The 22,989-nt window shown below is 44.9% G+C and overlaps 1 protein-coding gene across 2 annotated transcripts in view; it reads right to left on the minus strand.

The window, feature by feature from the left end:
- Nup154 (nuclear pore complex protein Nup154) overlaps positions 1-22,989 on the minus strand; it is a 265,616-nt gene that overhangs the window by 14,546 nt on the left and 228,081 nt on the right. For both annotated transcript variants that reach the window (XM_065425126.2, XM_065425125.2), the window contains exon 9: positions 6,910-7,275. In XM_065425126.2, the coding sequence (XP_065281198.2) occupies positions 6,910-7,275 (366 nt within the window). The remainder of the gene's footprint in view (positions 1-6,909; positions 7,276-22,989) is intronic.

The following is a 22,989-nucleotide window of genomic DNA, read 5'->3' on the forward strand; positions in this document are numbered from 1 at the left end:
TCTGCAAGCTTGCGGCAATAACGTAGCCATGTTCACACTAAGGGGACAGAAACAGATGGGCGCGCTTAGCTGCCAGTGACATAGAAACACGTGGCCGGCATGCTGCGGAAACTGCGGCATTTGTCTTCACTACTATCCTAATATGGCATGTTTCCGCTAAGGATGGGTGAATATCTTAGCTGTGTTACAAGCGTCGGCATATGAATGGGGTGCACTTTCAACGTATCAGTGTAGACGTGACTACTATCGTTGCCGCTCGCGATTTGTTGCATGCCCACGAGTGCAGATGAGAAGAATCGAAAGGCGTCTTTTTTTTGTTGTTGTTAACCACAAATATTATCAAGCCTACACATAATAAATGCAAGTTTGATTGTAGCTTTCTTTTAGTCATGGAAGTGCGGGAAGTGATGAAAGTAATGAAATGAGGCATCTACATAAGAATGTTTGGTGCGTGCAGACCGCTTGGTTTGTCTTGAAGAGTTGTTCGCGTAGCATTCAACAGATGGTAAGCGCTATCAATATTAGCTAGACTTGGCACACGACATATCGTTGCGGCAAGTTTGGGGTGCGATCATTACATGGGAAATAATAAAATCGCATTTTGACGACAAAATTCAGGGGTGCGATCACTACGCGAGTGCAATAATTATGCGAGTAAATATGGTAATAAATTTTCGTTATTGAATGTGCCCTTGGGTATGCTCTTTGTATTTTTTTTTTCTGTCAGGCGATATGTGGGGGTCGACTTACCGTATTTACACGATTGTAAGTCGACTCGAATGTAAGTCGACCCCCCCATATCGCGTGACAGGAAAAAAAAAAGGAGAGCATACCCGAGGGCGCATTCGATAACGAAAATTTATTAGTAGCTGACATGGTCACTGGACGTGGTCTTTCGTCTTCACTAGTGCTGCCATCGTCATCGTTACTGCGTTCCCACAGCACGTTGTGGTCCAGCGAAATTTCATATTTGGCAAACGACCGCACCACGACATCTTGTGGAACAGCAGCCCAACCGAATCCACCCAACCACACGCAGCCGTCAGGGAGGCTCTTTTTGCAGGTCCGGTTGGCGTAATTTCGCGGTATTCTGCCGCCAGCCACTTGTACTCACGGCGGAGCAGGGCCTTAAAAGGCGAAGGTCCTGGCTTGTTACATGACCATGTCGCACTTCACTGACAGGGACCGATCACACATTTCAGCGACGTACTTCGCAAGCTTGGCCTACAGCTCCAAAAAGTGTCCAGACTTCGGCATGTGGGAAATTCCTCACTTGCTGTCACAGGTGAAAATTTCATTTCACTGCAGTCGCCACTCTTGCACCACCCGTTCAGAAACAGAAATTGCGGCCCGCTGTGCAGTGATTTGTTTCTTCGGTGTAAAGGTTGGCAGCCCTCTAGAACGCTCTGTGAACGAGTGCCGAACGATTAGTGGGCCTAGAGCACTCATGACGACTGGGGAAGCATAGAAGTAGCATGTAGCCGGCAGTCAAGTGGAACGCGTCAAACCAATGCCTTTCGTCAAGAAAGCCAAGCGCAACAGGGAAAGAGAAACCCGCGAGCGGTGCCTGCTCTTCCATGAAATACCGATGCTCCCCGCAAGTGCCGCCGTTCTGAGGGTGCCACCACAAATAGGAACAGCGGCGCTTCCATCAACTATCGAATCCCCCCTCTCCCCGCCTTGAGTGCACTGTAAAACTCTCAAAAAAGTTGAAAAACCCTTCCGAAAAGCGAACAAACACGCGAGATAGCGAAAAGATACGGGTAGGGCTATAGAGCAAACAAAATCGTAACTACGTTGTAGCTCCCGTTGGTCTTGCTTTTTTGGCGGCGCCATGTTTTGGTTTCGATTGTAAGTCGACCCCCCAACTTCAAACTTTCAAATTTAAATAAAGTGGTCGACTTACAATCGTGTAAATATGGTACATTCAAGTTGACTTACAATAGTGTAAATGCGGTAGTTGTCAAGTGTTCAAGAGGCGTCCGCTTAAAACTGGTTGAACAAAAACTATTGACGAAACTTAAGGAAATTTAAGGACTTGAAGAAATTTAAGGGTTTTCAAGGCCTTGAAAATGCTATTTTAAATCTCCAGGGTTCTCGAGAGTTTCAAAGGACCGCTACGAATCCTGTCAAAAGTGACAAGTGCAGAAAGAAATCATGTCTCCGCACGGCGGTTCCGTTCTGCTGCAACACCACGGGCATCTGTCAGCAACGCCTGCCAAGCACCTCAAAAGATGCTTCCTTGCCTGGCTACTACCGAGCCAACAAGAAAGCGTGCATGACGCGAGACTTGTTCGCACAGTGGCTAATGCAGCTCGACGATACAATGAGGAAGAAAGCGAGAAAGATTCCTCTAATCGATGATGACTGTTTGGCACATACAGTGAACGGGCGATGGAGCAATGTGAAACTGGAATTCATGCTCCCGAATGGTAGTTCTTTGCTCCAACCTTTGGACCAGGGCATCGTCAGATGTGTGAAGGCCGAATTTCGGAAACATTTTGCGCCTCCCAAATAATTAATATTTGCCCAGAGGTCAAAATCCTTACAGGTGAAACATTGAAGCAAACACCATTGGCAATTGCTGGTGAAAGGGAGGCCATTTGAAGGCTTCACCTATGCCATGACACAGTGAGCACAAGAGTAGCTCGACCCAATATTGTGGAAGGAGCTTACCGAGAAGCTCTTTGTAGACACTGCCGTGATATTCAAAGATGACATTGATGGCAATGGAGCGACGCCTACATCTGTGGAGCTCGCCGGTGAAGACATTGTGAATCTTGTGCGTGAGCAAGAAGAATATAGAAGTGATGAAGACAATGCCAACACTGGATCGACGCAGGAAGAGGAAGAGACAGTTTCTAGCTCGAATGTTCTAGTTTTTCTCAAGAAAACTTGATCATTCCTTGGGCGCTGCAATGATGTCCCTGAGGAAGTTCATGGGAACGCCAAGGAGGTGGAGGTGTTCGTCCTGTAGCGCTTGTTATCTACTCGCCAGAAGATAACAGACTTCTTCAAGCAATAAATTGTTGTCAAACTGTGTCCAGCATTTTCATTTATTATTTATGTACGAACACATGCACCTACTGCAAAGGTAGATAATTTTTTTAAAAATCCATGGTTACCAGAGAAATAATTCATTTAAAGAGACAGATCGCCCGTCAAAGACTGAAGAGAAAAAGGAACCACGAAAAAATAGCTCTGTTATCACGGCAGTTACGAACTAAGCTTTACACAGCCAAAGAAAAGTATTACACCGAAACCTTGTCCAACTTTATGGTCTCCTCCCCACACCGTTTTTGGCGTCACTTATCACAGCCCGAAAATAACCCACATAGCATTATCATGAACGGTTCGGTTCTGCACGATCATGGAACGATAGCGTCACATTATAACACGTTTTTTCAGCCTGTTTTTTCCCCGCGGCCTGGTGGTGATGCGTCGCAATATCAGATGCCTGGTCATCGTTCTTCGGAAATGCCGGACGTAAACGTAACGTACGAAGGCGTCGTTTCCCTCCTGCTAAAGATTAACATAATAAAATCTAATGGTCCCGACGATATACCAAATGCTTTTTTACGTAGATATGCGGAATGGATTGGACACTATCTTACGATCATTTTTAAAGCGTCACTTGAACAAAAACGCGTTCCAAATGACTGGTTAGTGGCCAAGGTTGTCCCAGTTTTCAAATCAGGAGATCAGCAAAAAATTGAAAATTACCGCCCCATTTCCTTATCTTGTGTATGCTGTAAACTTCTCGAGCATGACGTAATATCAAAATCAATATACACCTACCTGGAAGACAAAAAACTTCTATATTCCAATCAGCATGGTTTTAGGCGAAATCTTTCGACAGTGACGCAACTGGTTGAAACAATTGATGATTTTTCAAGGGCTTTGGATAACAAGGGGCAAATTGATTGTATTTGTCTTGACATGTCCAAAGCCTTCAACAGAGTCCCTCATTCAGAACTCATTGATAAGTTGGTTCATCTTGGCATAAACTACAATGTAACACAATGGATTCATGCATACCTAACAGGCAGAACTCAGTACGTAGAAATTAATGGCTCCAAATCAGAATTATTAGACGTCACATCGGGTGTTCCACAAGGGTCTGTGTTGGGTCCAGTCTTATTTCTTGTTGATGTTAACAATATTGCACAATGTATTAACAAAGACATAACGGTGCGACTTTTCGCAGATGATTGCCTCCTGTATAAACAGATAAACAATCAGGACGATTCGAAAATTCTTAACGAAGCTCTGCAGGTGGTTGAACAGTGATGTGAAATTTCAAAAATGAAAATTAACAGAAATAAAACTTTTGTATTTCGTGTCACAAACAAGACAAAACATGCTGTTGACTTTAACTATACCCTGGGTTCATTTACACTTGCCGCAGTTGATAGCCTTAAATATTTAGGCGTAACTATTTCCAAGAATCTGAGTTGGAAGGAGCACGTTAAAAACATTTGTTCGACAGCAGAAATGAAACTCTGGTTTTTGCGTAGGAAGCTCAAGCTTGCTTCGAAAGACTCTAAGTTAACTGCCTACCTATATCTGGTAAGACCCACACTAGAATATGCCAGTATTGTTTGGGACCCTTATGAAACAGGATTGATAACCATGATTGAAAGAGTCCAACGAAGAGCTGCTCGATTTATTCTGTCTCGTTACTCGCAAACTGATTCTGTTACAGAAATGCTGCAATTACTTAACTTACCCTCCCTAGCCAAATGACGCCATGTAGCCAGACTTATGTCTCTTCTTTTGCTTTGGAAAGGGCATTTCAACATAAATACTACTCCCTATTTAGCATTCAAACAAGGCAGAACCTCAAGAGGTACACATGAACATAATTTCCGGATATCTCAACTGCACATTAATGCATACGCCAATTCGTTTTTCCCCAGAACAATAAATGAATGGAACAGACTACCAAAAGCCATTATTCAATGTGATACCGTAACACAATTTGAAAACAATCTGAGGCAAATCATGTCCTAAACAAAATTATGTACATTATGTTAGATTAACACAGATTGTGTTTATTGTCCCTGCATATTGCTTTTGTATTTGTGCTGTTACTAGTTCCCTGGTTCTTTTTATGAGTGTATGCTCAAAAAGAGTGTTTTATGTATAATTTGCGTGCATTGTGTATAATGTACATAATGTTTTTCATTTTTTGTGCTGTACCCCACCCCTGTAACGGCCTCCGGGCCAACAGTATGACTAAATAAATAAATAAATAAATAAAAAATAAATTACCGACATGAAACTAATTGTTGTTCGGTACTACAGTAGGTCAAAATAACGAATTAAATTTGGCGCTACCGCAAAGTTAGTTGTAACGAGATTCTACTGTACTGTCACTCAAGTGCAATAAACACTGATTAACAACTGAATTAACAACTAAAAAACTGCTGCAATCTACACACTTCTTAATATGATGCATTGGTTGCAAAGAAAAGCAGTTTTCGGAAATGATGCTGTAATCTATATGCTTCTTGATATGATGCATTGGTTGGCTTGATGGGCAGTGTGCTTGTGTGATCCTGGTCTGCTGTGTGCTTAAGTAGGCGAAGTCTTCGGTATAAAATTTAGTTGCGAGTTAGTGCTTGTCCTGTGCTTCCGTGTATCTTCTATCCCATCTTAGAATTGCGATTACCAGTATCCAGTTAAGCATGAACCAATTAATGCAGCACCAAATTTTGTAAAGACTGGTCGTTAGCTGGCACTGTGTCTGTCGTCTATACTTCGTCTTGTCTGAAGTGCTGTTCGATTACCTTCGAAGATAAATATTGGTTGAAGTTTATTGTTGTTGGCTAAACCCTTGCGCTGTTTAGACGTACTAGCTAGCCCACGTCAATGCTCTAGGAGAGCATAGGCTTCTGTAGTGGCCACACTCAGCTAGCGACATGCCAAGGAGATCAAGGGCACGTAGTCCCTCACAAGTTGTTACCAATTGTAATTGTTTGTTATTTCCTGCAAAATCATCGACTACCTTTTCACTCAAACAGAAGCTTCTCTTTACATTTTCCTTCTCAGAGAAGAGATCATGAACAGCCACAGCATACTGTTGTCATTACACTGTGCTTTACAAGGGCAAAGGGTTGAATGACAAGGTCTGGACAGCATCATCACATTATTGATTAACTAATGTAGGAACTTTGAATTTCTATCATGAGACCCATTCTAGGCACACAAAATGAAGAAAGGAAAGGCACAAAATATGAAATAAGGATATTACAATCAAAAGATAATGCCAGGTATAAAAACTGCCACACACCAAAAATGTATAACAAGATAAAACCAAGACACCCAGTATATTGCTATGCCTCAGCTCATAAGATTCAGGCCACTCCTAGCATCAGGAAAGACGTGCAAATTTTACACAGAACAGTATTTCTTTTCTTGTGGACGTGTTTGAAGTGTCTACAACAACCAGAAAACGCACCCAGCCGGTGAGCCCTCATCTTTTTCACATTCTGCATAAAACACAGGGTTACATAGCACTGCTAGGATGGAGATCACTGAAGTTGGCAACTAGCAATGTGTATCAGAGCAGTGAGCCGAATAACAATTGCTTCACCTCGGTGATGGCAGGCTGGCCAACCAGCTCGAGATGAGCCAACATTGCATGTAACACTCATACACGCCAGCCCTCGAGTACAGGTCCACAAAAGGTGCCTTCGAACAGGACTTGGGAATCTGGGAGCATAGGTAAAGCACACCAGCAGAGCGTACGGGCAGAAATGGGAAACTCAGCTAAAATACAATGCCACTGCAATGGCCTTACTCGCTTCGAGTGCTGCCGGAATGACGCAGCCACACCAGTGTCAATGATGTGAAAACCTTGCACATCGCCAGCAAATGCAGCTGCGTTATGGCACATGCACAAACCTGAAAGTGGGTACTCTTGACACAGACGATGGCCCGCGCCAGGTACTCGAGGCGCCTAGCCAGGGTTGCATCGGCACCCGGTCGGTCTGCCAGCTTGGCAAGGATGCGCGCAGCCGCACCGTAGTTGCCCACCCGCTCATGGTACTTCCACAGCAGGTCGGCTGCGTCGCACCGACGTTGTAGGTAGGCCTCCAAAAAGGGGCTGCGTACATCCAGCAGGCGTGCAGACTGACCACTCTCACAAAGCCAGTCGTACAGCGAGGCATGAAACGTCTCGTCATCTGACCGCAGTGCCAGGCCAAGCAGGGTCTCGTAGGAGGAGCCATTGCTGGTGGCACGTAGCTCGGACAGCATGTCTCGAATTGCCTGCAAGCACAGCAGAACAGCATCAGGAGCGTGATGAACTGGGCTGCTTGGTACATTACTGAACTTTAAGGAAACAGCACTGAATGCATTGCAAAAAGAAGCATGTGCAAATTTTGTTCAACATCCGAGTGCTATTATTTACAGACACCATTTTCCTGTAGGTGCTTCTACATAGCCCAAATGGGTAGATGTAGTAATGATAGACTTCGTGAGCATGCAAACTCGTTAAAAGGTTCGGTTAGCAGCTCAACACTGAAAGAAATATGACCGTAACCAAGGCTTCCCAAGAGCACAGCTTGAGGCAAAAACTATGAAGCATGCACAATAACATTTTCTTGCACAAGTTGGCGCTTGCTGAATGGCATGATTTCGTAGTGCAAAAGTACCAGAGAGGAAAGATTAGCAGCAACGGCCAGAACAGATAGACAGAGTACAGTGCTGTCTTTCTTTCCGCTATGTCTGTTGCTGCTAATCTTTCCTCTTCAGTATTTTTACGGTTAAAAATCGCACCCATTCACTACGAACAATGCGAACTTGAAATTTTTTGAAGCCTTCACAATCCATAAATGTCGTGAAAATTGTGTGAGCATGCCTTCCCTATTGCCACACCATAACAAAATCGTGAATGGTGAATCCTATGCACTTTGTTTGTTTCCCTCGGGATGCACTAAGTTGCCTTGGTCGCACTTAGCGGCCTCGGGTTGCACAAAACATCAACAATGAGCCAGAGCACACGTTTTAGGATCTTAAATCAATGGAATATTGCACATTCAATACATTGCCATGGCTTCATACTATTCGCACTCATCAGGCCCCGTCGGAAAAAAACTTGATTATATACTAAAAACTGCAAAGCAGTCAACAGAACAAGAGAGATAACCGGACAAGACAAAGTTGAGCGAGAAAATGCAAGTGCAGATAATTAAATTAGAGTTTATTCTGGCATATGGTCTAATACATTGTAGCACAAGGCAAGGAAGTGAACAACGCAATAAATCGCAGTTAGGCCAATTCGCAAAGACAAAATATATGCAAGAAAAACAGGGAAAGCTGCCACGATGAAACCTATTCACATAACCTAACCATGAAAATTCTCAGCTACTGAGGGCTGACTTGCACAACATGGGCTCGCCATTGGCATGCTACACGTTTCGTTTATTTTGTGCATCCATCAATCTGGGTAACAAAATGAAATATTTGCCCACATAAATTCTGCAGTGTACACACAAGTCGTGTTTGCCAACTTCAATAAACACCCGGGTCTTTCATACGTTCTGGTGCTCCTTAAAGAGCTTTAAACAGTGCAGTGTTTGTCCAATGTACTTTATTCACGAAATCAATCCAAGCAGCAAATCTTAGTCCTCTTACCAACAATGCACTCACTAACTATAAGGGCTTTACCATACGTCCTGCTTCACTCTTTGCTTGTTTGTGTCACTCTTTAGTAACTGAAGAAATTGCCTGTACACGTTCACTCTCAAGAATTCAGCACTACTGCCAGATGCTCTACAGCTGTTTGGTGGACTCACACAATCGAAAGGACACGGTGACAGAATGTGTCGCATCCTCCGATCAGAAGCTTGCTGTAAGGCACATTTTTTCGCTGGCTGTTAGTGTAAAAATGAATACAGAAGAAGAATCGCAAGGCAGGGCCCTGACGACTGTCCACAAGGACCTGCGCATCGCTTCACAGACGGCGGAATTCCCTTGGAAACAGCCATTTCTTTACCTACCAAGAAATAGGTTGCAGCAGCAGTCTGGACATGAAGTTATAATGCTAGGAAGCAGCAGCATTGCATTATGCAAAATAGAAGTGAGGTGTGCAGACAGGACACAAGAGTAGAGAAGTAGACAACACGAACGCCAACTACCAACTGAAGGGAACACTGAGGCGAAAAAAGAAAGAAGACACAAAACTCATCTGCGCATGCTCAGGAATGGTAACACCATGTGTCAATCGGGTACACGTGCCGGTCTACGTGAGAGATAACTGTTAAGGCACTTAATCTCTTCCTTATGTAAAGTAATCGAAGGCTGACTCACGCACGCACTTTCACCATTATAGATATGCCAAGCCTCTACCATAAGACGCGTATCTTCATTCTTGTGCCTGTACAATATCGCGCATTCATCTAACTCTGGCGTGCAGTTACAATCTTGGCAATGTAGCGAAAGATTAGAAGGCGATCCACCAGTTAACAACCTTTTATGTTCCATTAGCCTCTGATTGATACACCGTCCCATTTGCCCTACGTAGAACTGGCCACAGCTAAGGGGAATTTTATACACCACACCCATACGACAGTCAGTAAAACTGTTGTTCTGATTGTGCTTCACTGGACAAATATTTGTTCGTTTTTTGCCTTTCACCCGCTCCATTTTATTCTGTACGGCAGCGCATATCTTACCTAGCTTATGATGATGTGTGGTGTTTAATGGCGCAAGGGCCAGGTTTGGCCAAAGAGCGCCATGACAGTAGGTAATGTTGACGATGTGTTGTGGGTGACGTGCACAATGAACTCATCATGGTAGGTGAGATATGGCTGTAAAAGGGCCTAAAAACTTCCGCTGTAAGAGGAGTAGAATACATAGGTGCTAAAATAATGACGATGACTAGGGTGTGATATGGGCTATGGCAATGGACTTTCGTTAAAACATGATGGAATAAAACTTAACACTGACAAGAGAGTTTCAACAGAGTCCTTGAATGCAGGGCTGTTAGTCGTGTGCTAAAAGTTACCTGGCCAGATGATTTTCAGGGTGTCTGTTTTGGCTAAAAACTCTAAGACTGTTTGCAGATTAAAAAGCGGTTCATCGCTAAGAAAAAATGCAGGGTGAAGGGGTAAATTCTCGCGATATGCAGCAGGGAAAAACTTTTTCCTGTCTGTTTCTGTTGCAGGGCACTGAATAAGAACATGGAGGACTGTGAGACTATTGCCGCACTTAACACAAGTTGGAGGATCGCCCCCAGTCAAGAGATGAGAGTGGGTACCGTATGTGTGGCCTATCCTTAAACGGCAAAGAAGCACTTCCTTGTAACGTGCTGTTTTCCCACTTATCCAGTTCCTCAGTTTTGGTTTTATTATGTAAAGCTTATTCATTACTTGTGTATCCCACTTGCCTTGCCAATGATTCCTTAATTTATGGCGTAGAAAAGGCTTTAGGTCTGTGGTAGTGATGGGAACATTTCTATCTCTGTCGCTAAAGGTTACTGATGTAGCGCTTTCGTCAGCTACTTCGTTCCCTTTTATACCTTTGTGACCGGGTACCCAGCATATGACAATCACTTGATTGCACATATATAGGGTGCACAATAAATTATACAGCTCATTCAAAACGGAATTCTTATGTTTTTGTAAACTAATTAGTGCTTTCACGACACTTAATGAGTCTGTGAAGAGAACAGCCTTAGCGATGTTTGTGAGCCTGATGTGTTTAATAGCCGAGAGTATAGCGTATGCTTCCGCTGTAAATATGCTTGTGTATGGGTTTAGTGTCCCAGATATTGAAAATGACGGTCCAAGAGCTGCGTAAGCAACACCATCAGCGGATTTCAAAGCATCGGTGTAAAATTCAGCACAGGAATACTTCTCTTTTAGTTCAAGGAAATGTGATTGTATATGAGCCTCAGGCGCTCGTTTCGATAGTTCTAAGAAAGATATGTCACATTGGATAGTTTGCCACTCCCAAGGCGGTGGCAACCGAGTAGGAGCCATTGGGATATTTTCTAGAAAAGCGACGCCTGTTTCTTCTGACAGTACTTTCACTCGGAGGGATAGAGGAGGCCTGATGGCTGGGCGGTTACGGAATAGCCTGGCAGTGGACATGTCGCTAATTGCAAAATGACATGGATGCTGAATATCTGATTTAACTTTCAAGGCGTAAGAAAAAGATAAATATGCCCTTTGTAGATTAAGAGACCATTCGTTGGATTCAACGTACAGGCTCTCTACAGGACTAGTCCTGAAGGCACCTGTAGCAAGACGGATACCCAAGTGGTGAATCGAATCTAACATCTTCAAGGCACTAGGCGTAGCAGAGTTATACACTATAGCACCATAGTCAAGGCGTGACCTTATCAAACTTTTATATATGCTCAAAAGGCATCTTCTGTCACTTCCCCAGGATGTACGGGACAAGAGCTTCAGAAGATTCATTGTCTTCATGCACTTCGCCCTCAGGTATTTCAGGTGGGGGATAAATGTTAATTTAGTGTCTAATATAAGGCCCAAAAATTTATGTTCATGGCTCACTGGGAGCTGTTGTCGATTAAGGTAAATAGCGGGTTCAGGAAATATACCTCTCTTGTTCGAGAAGAGAACACACGTACTTTTTTGCGGGTTTAATTTAAACCCATTCTCGTCAGCCCACATTGACAATTTGTTTAGCCCAAGCTGTACATGTCGCTCACAGATGGAAAGACTGGATGATTTAAAACCTATTTGTACGTCATCTACATACACAGAATAAAACATTGTACGTGGTATGATAGTGTAGAGTGAGTTCATTTTTATAACGAATAGAGTGCAGCTAAGCACGCCACCTTGTGGTACACCTGTTTCATGTGTAAATAGACGAGATAGCACATTACCAACTCTGACGCGGAACGTGCGGTTAGACAGGTAACTCTGGATGACATTCAGCAAATTACCTCGGACTCCCATTTCGGCCAGGTCACGGAGAATTCCGAACCGCCACGTGGTGTCGTAAGCCTTCTCCATGTCAATAAATACTGACAAAAAGAACTGCTTGTGCACAAAAGCACCGCGAATATTCGTCTCGATGCGGACAAGGTGATCAGTTGTGGATCTACCTTCCCTGAAACCACACTGTAGGGGATCTAATAGTTTGTTACTTTCAAGAAAATGAAGGAGACGCCGGTTAACCATTTTTTCAAAGAGTTTACATAGGCAACTTGTCAACGCTATAGGTCTATAGCTGTTGACTGAAGTTGGATCCTTGCCGTCTTTTAGTATTGGAATAATTATTGCTTCCTTCCAGGCGGATGGAATGTAACCAGCGGAGAATACAGAGTTGAAGAGTGACAGTAGTGTTTTGTGGGTTTCAGGGTGTAGGTGTTTGATCATTATATACAATATTCTGTCACTTCCTGGAGCAGACTTGTTACAGCCATTCAGCGCAGCCTGAAATTCCGCCATGCTAAATGGGCGGTTGTAAGGTTGGTTGCTATTTCCTTTCCGACCCAGAGGCAGTCGTTCCACTTGTTGCCGGTATCTCAGAAATGTGTCTGAATAGTGGGATGAGCTAGAAATCCTTTCAAAATGTACCCCTAGAGAGTCGGCTTGGTCAATGAGTGTGTCTCCTTGTGTATTTACCAATGGTAGAGGATGAGTTTCGCGGCCTTTTATTTTGTTTACCCTGTTCCAGGCTTTTGCCTCGTCTGTATAAGAATTAATACTAGAGATGTATTTTTGCCAGCTTTCCCTTTTGGCAAGGCGGCGCGTTCTTCTACCTTCTGATTTCATTTTCTTAAAGCTGATCAAGTTCTCGGTAGTTGGGCAGTCGCGAAGGCGACCCCAAGCCTTATTTTGATCTTTGCGGGCTTCCTTACACTGCTCATTCCACCAAGGAATACGCCGTTTAGAGGGTGATCCATTCGTTTGAGGGATACATAGTGATGCAGCATCAGTTATAAATGCCGTCAAATATGATACTCTATCATCGATTGAGAGGGTACAGATGTCATCCCAGGTCAAATGCGTCAGCTCTCTGTATCGTTTCCAGTCAGCACAGTCGACCTTCCAACGTGGCAGATGTGGGGAACCCTTATCGTCTTGTGTTAATTTTAAGAGAATTGGAAAATGGTCACTACCATATGGATTTTTGATCACGTTCCACTCCAGATATCGCACTAGTGTACTTGGATGTTATGCTTAAGTCAATAGATGAGAATGTTTTATTTGCCACGCTGTAGAATGTAGGTTCTTTCTTGTTCAATATGCATGCATTGGAAGATAAAAGGAACTTTTCTAATAAACGTCCTCTTGCATCACAACGAGAATCTCCCCAGAGGGTGTTGTGTGTGTTTAAATTACCTACTACAATGTAAGGTTTGGGCAGTTCTTCGATAAAACTCTGGAATTCTGTTGTAGAAAGTTGATGGCATGGAGGGATATACAAAGAGTTAACGGTTACTAACTTATCAAATAGCACGACTCTGATTGCCACTGCCTCAAGGGGCGTTTGCAGATGTAAATGTTGGCAGGCGATACCCTTATCAACTATAATAGCAACACCGCCTGACGAGGCGAGAGCGTCACTGCGATCTTTGCGGTAAATGGCATATTGTTTAAGAAAGTTAGCATGTGAAGGATTGAGGTGTGTCTCTTGCACACACAGCACCCTTGGATTAAACTTGCGAAGGAGTTCCTTAATGTCATCAAGATTGTGTATTAGACCTCTCACATTCCAATGCATTACCTGTGTGGCCATATTGGATGTGTTTTATGGTGTGTGTCAAGAGATATTAGGTTGGCTCAAGGGACCTTTCCAGGCCCCTTGATGCGGGGTATTTCCTTTTTGTTGGCGCGCTCCAGGGAGCAACGCCGTTCTTTCGGCGTCTGAGACGCCGGAGAAGTTTTCGTTACATCCATCGCCTCTTCAGAGGTGCTGGATGACGCCCGCTCAGCGGGCACTCTCGGGAGTTTTTCGGGCCTGTCTGCACGAGCAGTGGCCCTGGGACCAGCAGGCTCGGAGGTCTGCTGGCCCTTCATGGTAGGGGGCGGAAGAGCAGAAGCTGCTCCCGCCAGGGGGGCTGATGGCGTAACCGCCGTCACACTCCGTGTGACTTGCGCGGCCGCCAGAGGATGTGGCGCTGCCCCCCGGCGCGTCACATCACTGTAGGACGGATTCGATTGGTGGTGGACAGAAAAACGCTTGCGCGCTTCTGGAAAAGAAATGTTTAGTTTGACCTTCAGTTCGATTATTTGTTTTTCTTTCTTCCATGACGGGCACGATCGCGAATAGGCGGGGTGGTCTCCGTCACAGTTAGCGCAGTGGGTTGCGGAAGAACAGTTATCTGATGTGTGGTCTTTAGATGAACATTTTGCACAAGTTGCACGCCCTCGGCAGCTCTGAGATCCATGCCCAAAACGCTGACACTTGAAGCATCGGCGCGGATTGGGGATGTATGGTTGTACCCGAAGTTTACAATATCCGGTCTCTGTCGAATCAGGCAGTTCACTTGTTCCGAACGTTATTATTACATGTTTTGTTGGGATTTCCTTGTCATCGCATCTTAACTTAATTCGTTGTACCTTTACAACGTTTTGGTCTTGCCATCCATCCAACAGCTCGCTTTCACTGAGTTCAAGGAGGTCGTCATCGGATATGACACCACGCACAGTGTTCATTGACCGGTGGGGGCCCACAGAGACAGGAATGTCACCAAATGCAACAAGTTTAGTCAGTTTGCTGTATTGAAGCTTGTCACGTACTTCCAGAAGTAGGTCACCGCTTCCCATCTTAGTTACCTTGTAACCGGAGCCGATTGCTTCTGTCAGACATTTTGCAACCACAAATGGGGATATTGTACGGACTGTCTTGGTATCATGTTGACTTTGTATTACGTGGTATTTGGGAAATATTTCTTTTGGTTTCATCAGAAAGTTGAAGGTTTCATCGGTGCGCCCCCTCTTCAGGGAGCGATCAGGGAGTGTAGGGAAATTTGAAGCCATATATAGGATAAATGTGTTCGGCAGGAATGCCCGCCGCCCACCTCGGAGCCCAACCTGGGGACGTCACAGGATTAGAAAAATTCTATTCTGCGTACGCCAGCGGTACGTTCCCACTATAACCTAATATATATATACCCAAGATTGGATATATTACACAAGGTTAACCCTTGCCGCCAGGAAATAGGAAGTTCAGGAAATGATCAGGAGACAGGAAAGATGGAAAAGTGGGAGAGAAAGACGAAGATTGGAGAGGAGGACAGGAAAAGGCGACTGCCGATTTCCTCCAGGTGGGTCAGTCTGGAGGTGCCGTCTATGTGAAGCCGAGGCCGAAGAGGTGTGTTGCCTCCGCCAGGGGGCCTTAGAGGTCCAAACACCCAGCATCGGCTCAACCCCCAGGATCCCCCTTTCCCCAGACACGGCTAAGCCGCGCACGGCTACACGCGGGAGGGTCCAACCCTCGTGTGCTCGGGTCCGTGGTGTCGCCACACACCAAACGCCTGCTCACGCAGACGCCCCTGCGGGGATTACCTAGCTTATTGGGAGCAGTGAAAGCAACATTAACATCATATCTACTAGCAACTTTTTTAAGCCTGTGCGACACTGAATGAATATACGGAATAGCCACTACTCTTTTTTTTGCTATTATTGCTTTCTGTAATCACGTCCGTCCCTCTCGAAACCGACTTCTCTAGGCGCTCAGCCACAGTGGCCACCACTACACTAGGATAACCTGCTTCTAATAGGCGCCGGACCTGCGCATTAAAACTGGCGCTCATTTTGTGCATGCAGGATCGGGTGAGCGAAGACTTAAGGCACGACATGGCAATTCCGTTTTTTACTAATTTAGAATGCTTGGATTGAAAGTTTAGCAACGGTTTCGAAGATCTTGGGGAGTACTGCCAACAGACATGATTTTGTGCGAAGATCAAGGAAATGTCAAGAAACTGAATTACGCGTCGCTGAGGAAATTCCTTGGTAAACTTTAATCCTCCCCCACAAAGTCTAAATTGCTCACTCACTGAGGTAGCAGGAGAATCGAATTCTTCCCTATTGCAGAAAATCAGGTAATCATCAATGTAACGAAATATCTTGATAACGCTATCACCTAAGGCTTTCTCTAAGCAGTTGTCAACCTTTGAGCCAATACAAATGCCTGATTTCGGCAGAAAAACGCCATCTCTCCATCCAATCAGCGTCGACTTCAAGTACATAGAGAGAATTTCTAGAAAAGCTCCCGTGGTAACACCGCATCTGTCAATAAAACCCGACTCTTGCACTTGTTCTTTAATGCACTCATTTACGAAATTTAGCAACCCGTCATGCGGCAAGGAATAATACAGGTCTTCAATATCCATACTAAAAGCTGTACGATCACCAGGATTTTCCTCTCTCAAATACTGAACTAGTGCCTGAGAATTACGTAGGCAAAAGGGGTCTGAAAAAACTAGTGAAGCTAGGCAGTTCTGTAGGTAACTAGCGACACAGACCTGCCATGTCCCTTTCTCCGACACTATAGCACGAAAAGGAATTTCTTTTTTATGGGTCTTGGCTGAGAAAAACAGTTCTAAGGTGAGGGATTTAGCTTTCTTCACATTACAGACAAGCCTATCAAGATTATGTCTTGACAAGAGGTCAACCACACGTTGCTTAACTACCGAAGGCTTGAGTTTTACTGGCTGCAAATTCCTTTCTATGGCTGAAATCGCTTTTTCTCAAAACATGGCATCTGGCATAATTACGAAATAACCTTCCTTGTCAGATATTACTGGTCTAAGTTTATGCTCCACAAGGTAATTAACTAACTGTCGGACTGGGTCAGGCGTCTTAAAGTGAGAATTTGATTGTTTAATGCTAGCAATGCAATCCGAAATACAGCGTGAACGTTCTTCTTCTGGGACGAACCTGGTTATGCAGCGCGGTATGCTTAAAACGTGAACGGGTTTTATGTTAGGCTTAAAACAGTGCTTAGGACCTAAAGCAAGGGTTCTTCTACGGCTATCACTTACTATGGCGTCTTCAAGAACAAGTACGTCAACCATCAACTGTACTTCAACCATCAACTGGGCATGCCAGGAGGATTGGAGCTATTCTTTCCGCTGAGTCATGGCGCCAAGTTAGGTTCTACCAGGAGTGTCTAAGGGTCCGTTGCGCGGCCCTGGGAGACGGTCGCCATTGGAACCGCCCCTACGCCGAGTGGAATAAGTTAGCCGTGCAACATGCTGACTTCCTATGGAGGATGAAACTTCCGGAGCTTCAACAAAGTAAGAAGAAACACCTTTCTAATAATTCACCGTCAAATAACGTACTTCTTCTTGGAGACGCCATAGTAAGTGATAGCCATAGAAACCTTGCTTTAGGTCCTAAGCACTGTTTTAAGCCTAACACAAAACGCGTTGACGTTTTAAGCATACCGCGCTGCATAACCAGGTTCGTCCCAGAAGAAGAACGTTCACGCTGTATTTCGGATTGCATTGCTAGCATTAAATAATCAAATTCTCACTTTAAGACGCCTGACCCTGTCCGACAGTTGATTACCTTGTGGAGCATAAACTTAGACCAGTAATATCTGACAAGGAAGGTTACTTCGTAATTATGCCAGATGCCATGTTTTCAGAAAAAGCGATTTCAGCCATAGAAAAGAATTTGCAGCCAGTAAAACTCAAGCCTTCGGTAGTTAAGCAACGCGCGGTTGACTCTTGTCAAGACATAATCTTGATAGGCTTGTCTGTAATGTCAAGAAAGCTAAATCCCTCACCTTAGAACTGTTTTTCTCGGCCAAGACCCATAAATAAGAAATTCCTTTCCGTGCTATAGTGTCAGAGAAAGGGACGTGGCAGGTCTGTGTCGCTAGTTACCTACAGAACTGCCTAGCTTCACTAGTTTTTTCAGACCCCTTTTGCCTACGTAATTCTGAGGCACTAGTTCAGTATTTGAGAGAGGAAAATCCTGGTGATTGTACAGCTTTTAGTATGGATATTGAAGACCTGTATTATTCCTTGCCGCATGACGGGTTGCTAAATTCCGTAAATGAGTGCATTAAAGAACAAGTGCAAGAGTCGGGTTTTATTGACAGATGCGGTGTTATCACGGGAGCTTTTCTAGAAATTCTCTCTATGTACTTGAAGTCAACGCTGATTGGGTGGAGAGATGGCGTTTTTCTGCAAAAATCAGGCATTTGTATTGGCTCAAAGGTTGCCCCTATCCTTAGCAACATTTACCTGAGTAAGGTTAACAACTGCTTAGAGAAAGCCTTAGGTGATAGGGTTATCAAGATATTTCGTTATGTTGATGATTACCTGATTTTCTGCAATAAGGAAGAATTCAATCCCCTGCTACCTCAGTGAGTGAGCAATTTAAACTTTGTAGGGGAGGATTAAAGTTTACCAAGGAATTTCCTCAGCGACGCGTAATTCAGTTTCTTGACATTTCCTTGATCTTCGAACAAAATCATATTTGTTGGCAGTACTCCCCAAAATCTTTGAAGCCGTTGCTAAACTTTCAATCCAAGCATTCTAAATTAGTAAAAAACGGAATTGCCATGTCGTGCCTTAAGTCTTCACTCACCCGATCCTGCATGCACAAAATGAGCGCCAGTTTTAATGCGCAGGTCCGGCGCCTAATAGAAGCAGGTTATCCTAGTGTAGCAGTGGCCACTGTGGCTGAGCGCCTAAAGAAGTCGGTTTCGAGAGGGACGGACGTGATTACAGAAAGCAGTACAGTAATAGCAAAAAAAAGAGTAGTGGCTATTCCGTATATTCATTCAGTGTGGCACAGGCTTAAAAATGTTGCTAGTAGATATGATGTTAATGTTGCTTTCACTGCTCCCAATAAGCTAGGTAAGATATGCGCTGCCGTACAGAATAAAATGGAGTGGGTAAAAGGCAAAAAACGAACAGATGTCCAGTGTGTCCAGTGAAGCACAATAAGAACAACAGTTTTACTGACTGTCGTATGGGTGTGGCATATAAAATTCCCCATAGCTGTGGCCAGTTCTATGTAGGGCAAACGGGACGGTGTATCAATCAGAGGCTCATGGAACATAAAAGGTCGTTAACCGGTGGATCGCCTTCAAATCTTTCGCTACATTGCCGAGGTTGTAACTGCACGCCAGAGTTAGATGAATGCGCGATATTGTACAGGCACAAGAATGAAGATACGCGTCTTATGGTAGAGGCATGGCATATAATGGTGGAAGTGCGTGCGTGAGTCAGCCTTCGATTACTTTACATAAGGAAGAGATTAAGTGCCTTAACAGTTATCTCTCATGTAGACCGGCACGTGTACCCAATTGACACGTGGTGTTACCATTCCTGAGCATGCGCAGATGAGTTTTGTCTCTTCTTTCTTTTTTCGCCTCGGTGATCCCTTCAGTTGATAGTTGGCGTTCGTGTTGTCTACTTATCTACTCTTGTGTCCAGTCTGCACACCTCACTTCTATTTTGCATAATGAATCCTTACCAACTAGCTCAGCTTTCTGTCGTTCTAAGCAGCATTGCATCAGGGGTTAAAGGTGTGTTGGAAATAGGACGCAATAGTTCTGCAAACTACCCAAGCTTGATCAGGTGGAGCTTCTGAGCTTAGTGAGGAGCACAGCTACTTGAGCAGGTGCATAACGCAGTACTAGGGTGTGTATCTGAGCTAGTTGGTACGACAAGATTTTTAAGGCAGGTAAAGTGCAAAAAACATAGGCGGAGAAAAAAATGAGGACATACAGAGCACTACTTGCAACTGAATTTATTGCGAAAGCCTTATCTAGGCATTCACTATGCCCTGAGGCAGGAAAAGATTGAACTTTTCGCAGTAGTATGAACCACCTCCAACACAGCTATCCCACCTGAAGCGGATCGCGTCATCCATGAGAGCATTGATGCCCGCCTGGTAAAATTGATGAGAATAACGGAGCCTGCCGTTACTGACTTAGTGAGAGTGCTACAAGAAAAGAAGCTCCACAACCAGACAAAGAGGGAGGCTTTGTGATCACTACGTCCGACATTGACCGCTCTGGGCAGGCCTGGGATGGGCCTTGGATGGAAGGAACACCATCCAAGGCCAAAAAGAAAGCAGTGGAGCTTTGTGACAAGACAGGTTTGTCAAAGCTGGCCACTTCCGTTAAAGCTGCCAAAGAAATGCGCTTTACTGCCTTCTTCACCGTGAAGACTCACAAGGACTCCCTTCCGTTTCGAGTGACTGTGACAAAGAGAGGAACCTGGTAGCGATGTATACGGTCTTACCTACAAAAAAGTTTTCCTTGTTGGACATCGATGACCCTTAACTCATCAAAGCGCCTGGTGAGGTATCGAAATTCTTGGAGACTTCACTGCCACCATCCACAATTGTTTTCAAAATTTTACAAAATGTTTCCATCTTTAACTTGTGGGGTTCTCCTCCCGTGCTCTTGGGACAAAGGAACGACAACACAGTAGTGCAAACAATCACAAGGGCATTTATTGCACCTTTCATAGATCACTGCCTGCTAGCCGAGTTGCTATCCACAAAACATGCCGATAGGCGCGCAACAAATCTAGAAGTCCGACTCACCGCGACCAAAAGCGAGCGAATATGCGTGTATGGTCACGCGAATCGTGGCGCATTCGAAGGCGGCCACGCGAGACGGTCTCGCAGAAGCATGGGTCGCCGCGCGCTCGCGCGGGACGTCCACGCCGCGCGCCGACCCGCCGGGAAAGAGGGTCGCTGCACGCGCGGCACGTCCGTGCTGCTTGCCATCTCGAACCAAAGAGAGCAAGCGCCTTCCTTTCGGCGCCCAGGTAACCTCGCCTGTCGGCGGCGTTAGCAGCGCAACACTCGCGCCATCTCTCGCACTGCGCTTCAACCACATCGGCCACGCGGCGAAGCGGGAGTACAGGAGACGTGCTGTGCGGGAAAAACATCGGGGGACGCGCGAGAGTCGCACATCCCCACAAACTCTCACCAAGAAAGTTCCGGTGGATGGCCACATGCGCTTCACTGATGTAGACCTGAACTTTACCCTGGAGCTCGCCTACTTGATGAATGCCCCCTGGTTAAGAAACGCCTTCTTCTGTTAAATTCTAACCACTCGGAGTTAGAGCAACGCGCCGTTGCATTTCCTGCCATGAACGCAGTTTTGCGGTTGTGCCCTCTTTGAGTTGTGCAGAGCCTTGCCTCGCAAATCAAGCAATTGAGAGAAGCTAGTTTTTGCAATTTTCTTCCATGCAACCATGCGGAAACCCTGCAGTGTGAACTTCAAAGGAACAGTGCTGTGCCACCTAAGAAAACTGACAGGACAAAAAAGGCCACAGTCCCATGTGTGCACAAAGTGTCACGCAAGATTCAGAAGGCGGTGGGACTCGCCGGTGTTTGGGCTGTGTTTTCGGCCCTTAACAAGCTCAGTGGTTTGTGTAACCGTGTGAATACGACAAGCGTAATCAACAAGCATAAGACAGGTGACATAAAGAATGATTATAACGAAGGCGCCAAATAAAACAACGGACGAAGGAAGGAGACACGACACAACCCCGTAGGCACACTAACATCTGAGCGTTTTATTTCTTGACACAGGAATAAATACCTGCTGTCAAGGAAATGTCACGTGCTCAGTGACATAAGGAAGTATAATATGGATAGAATTGAACATGCTCTCAGGAACGGAGGAAGCCTAAAAGCAGTGAAGAAGAAACTAGGAATGGGCAAAAATGAGATGTATGCATTAAGAGACAGTCAGCAATATCATTACTAATATGGATAAGATAGTTCAAGTGGCTGAGGAGTTCTATAGAGATTAATACAGTACCAGTGGCACCCACGACGATAATGGAAGAGAGAATAATCTAGAGGAATTTGAAATCCCACAAGTAACGCCGGAAGAAGTAAAGAAAGCCTTGGGAGCTATGCAAAGGGGGAAGGCAGCTGGGGAGGATCAGGTAACAGCAGATTTGTTGAAGGATGGTGGGCAGATTGTTCTAGAAAAACTGGCCACCCTGTACACGCAATGCCTCATGACCTCGAGCGTACCGGAATCTTGGAAGAACGCTAAAATAATCCCAAGCCATAAAAAAGAGGTCGCCAAAGACTTGAAAAATTATAGATCGATCAGCTTACTGTCCATTGCTTAAAAAGCATTCACTAAGGTAATCGCAAATAGAATCAGGAACACCTTAGACTTCTGTCAACCAAAGGACTAGGCACGATTCCGTAAAGGCTACTCAACAATAGACCAAATTCACACTATTAATCAAGTGACAGAGAAATGTGCAGAATATAACCAACCCTTATACAGTGGAATCTCGATGATACGAATCTCACGGGGTCACAAAAAGTATTCGTATTAGCCGTATCATCGAAACAATTAAATCTAGCTAAATTAAAGAGTTACATGTGAACTCACTCAGGCACATGTGCGTAAAAAGCATTTATTTCTTGAAGAAAAAGTCTCTAATGTCCTTCTGCTTCTTTTTCTTTGTCAGGTCACTTAGCAGTCTTGGTTCAAATCCATAAAAACACGTGCACGCGTCGCTGATTTCATCTACGGCTATAACACGCCTTGTCCCTTGTCCCTTGTCCGTGTTTTTTGGCGCTGTTTTAAATATGAATGATCCGTACCAACTATCTAGCACCCAAACCCTTCTGACTCCTTAGAACTTCGAGCGCGCGCAGCGTTTCAGCCGCTGGTGGTGGTCCTTCGCCGTCGCCCACATCTAACACAAAGGACGCGGCTCGAAGCACAGCAGCTACTCCATCCGATGGCACGCAGAAAAGGAGGAAAAGCACAAAAGCAACAAAAACGCTACCGCTTCAAACTCTTCGTGCCCAGTCGCGGCCTCCACGCTGCCTGGCACCGCGTCTACGCCTCTGCACCAAAAGAGAAAGGGAGAAATCGTGTGACTGCGGGCTGTTCTCTTTCGCGGCCGTCGGTGGAGTAGCGCTTATTAGACAGTTTTAGTTACACGCACATAGAGACTTCACGCACGCAAATGTGAAAGCTTTACGTACTATACACGCACTGTACCTGAAACGCTTCTAGCTACACGTACGCGACGCA

The sequence above is a fragment of the Dermacentor albipictus genome, chromosome 8 (assembly GCF_038994185.2).
Source record: "Dermacentor albipictus isolate Rhodes 1998 colony chromosome 8, USDA_Dalb.pri_finalv2, whole genome shotgun sequence".
Taxonomy (NCBI): Eukaryota; Metazoa; Arthropoda; class Arachnida; order Ixodida; family Ixodidae; genus Dermacentor; species Dermacentor albipictus.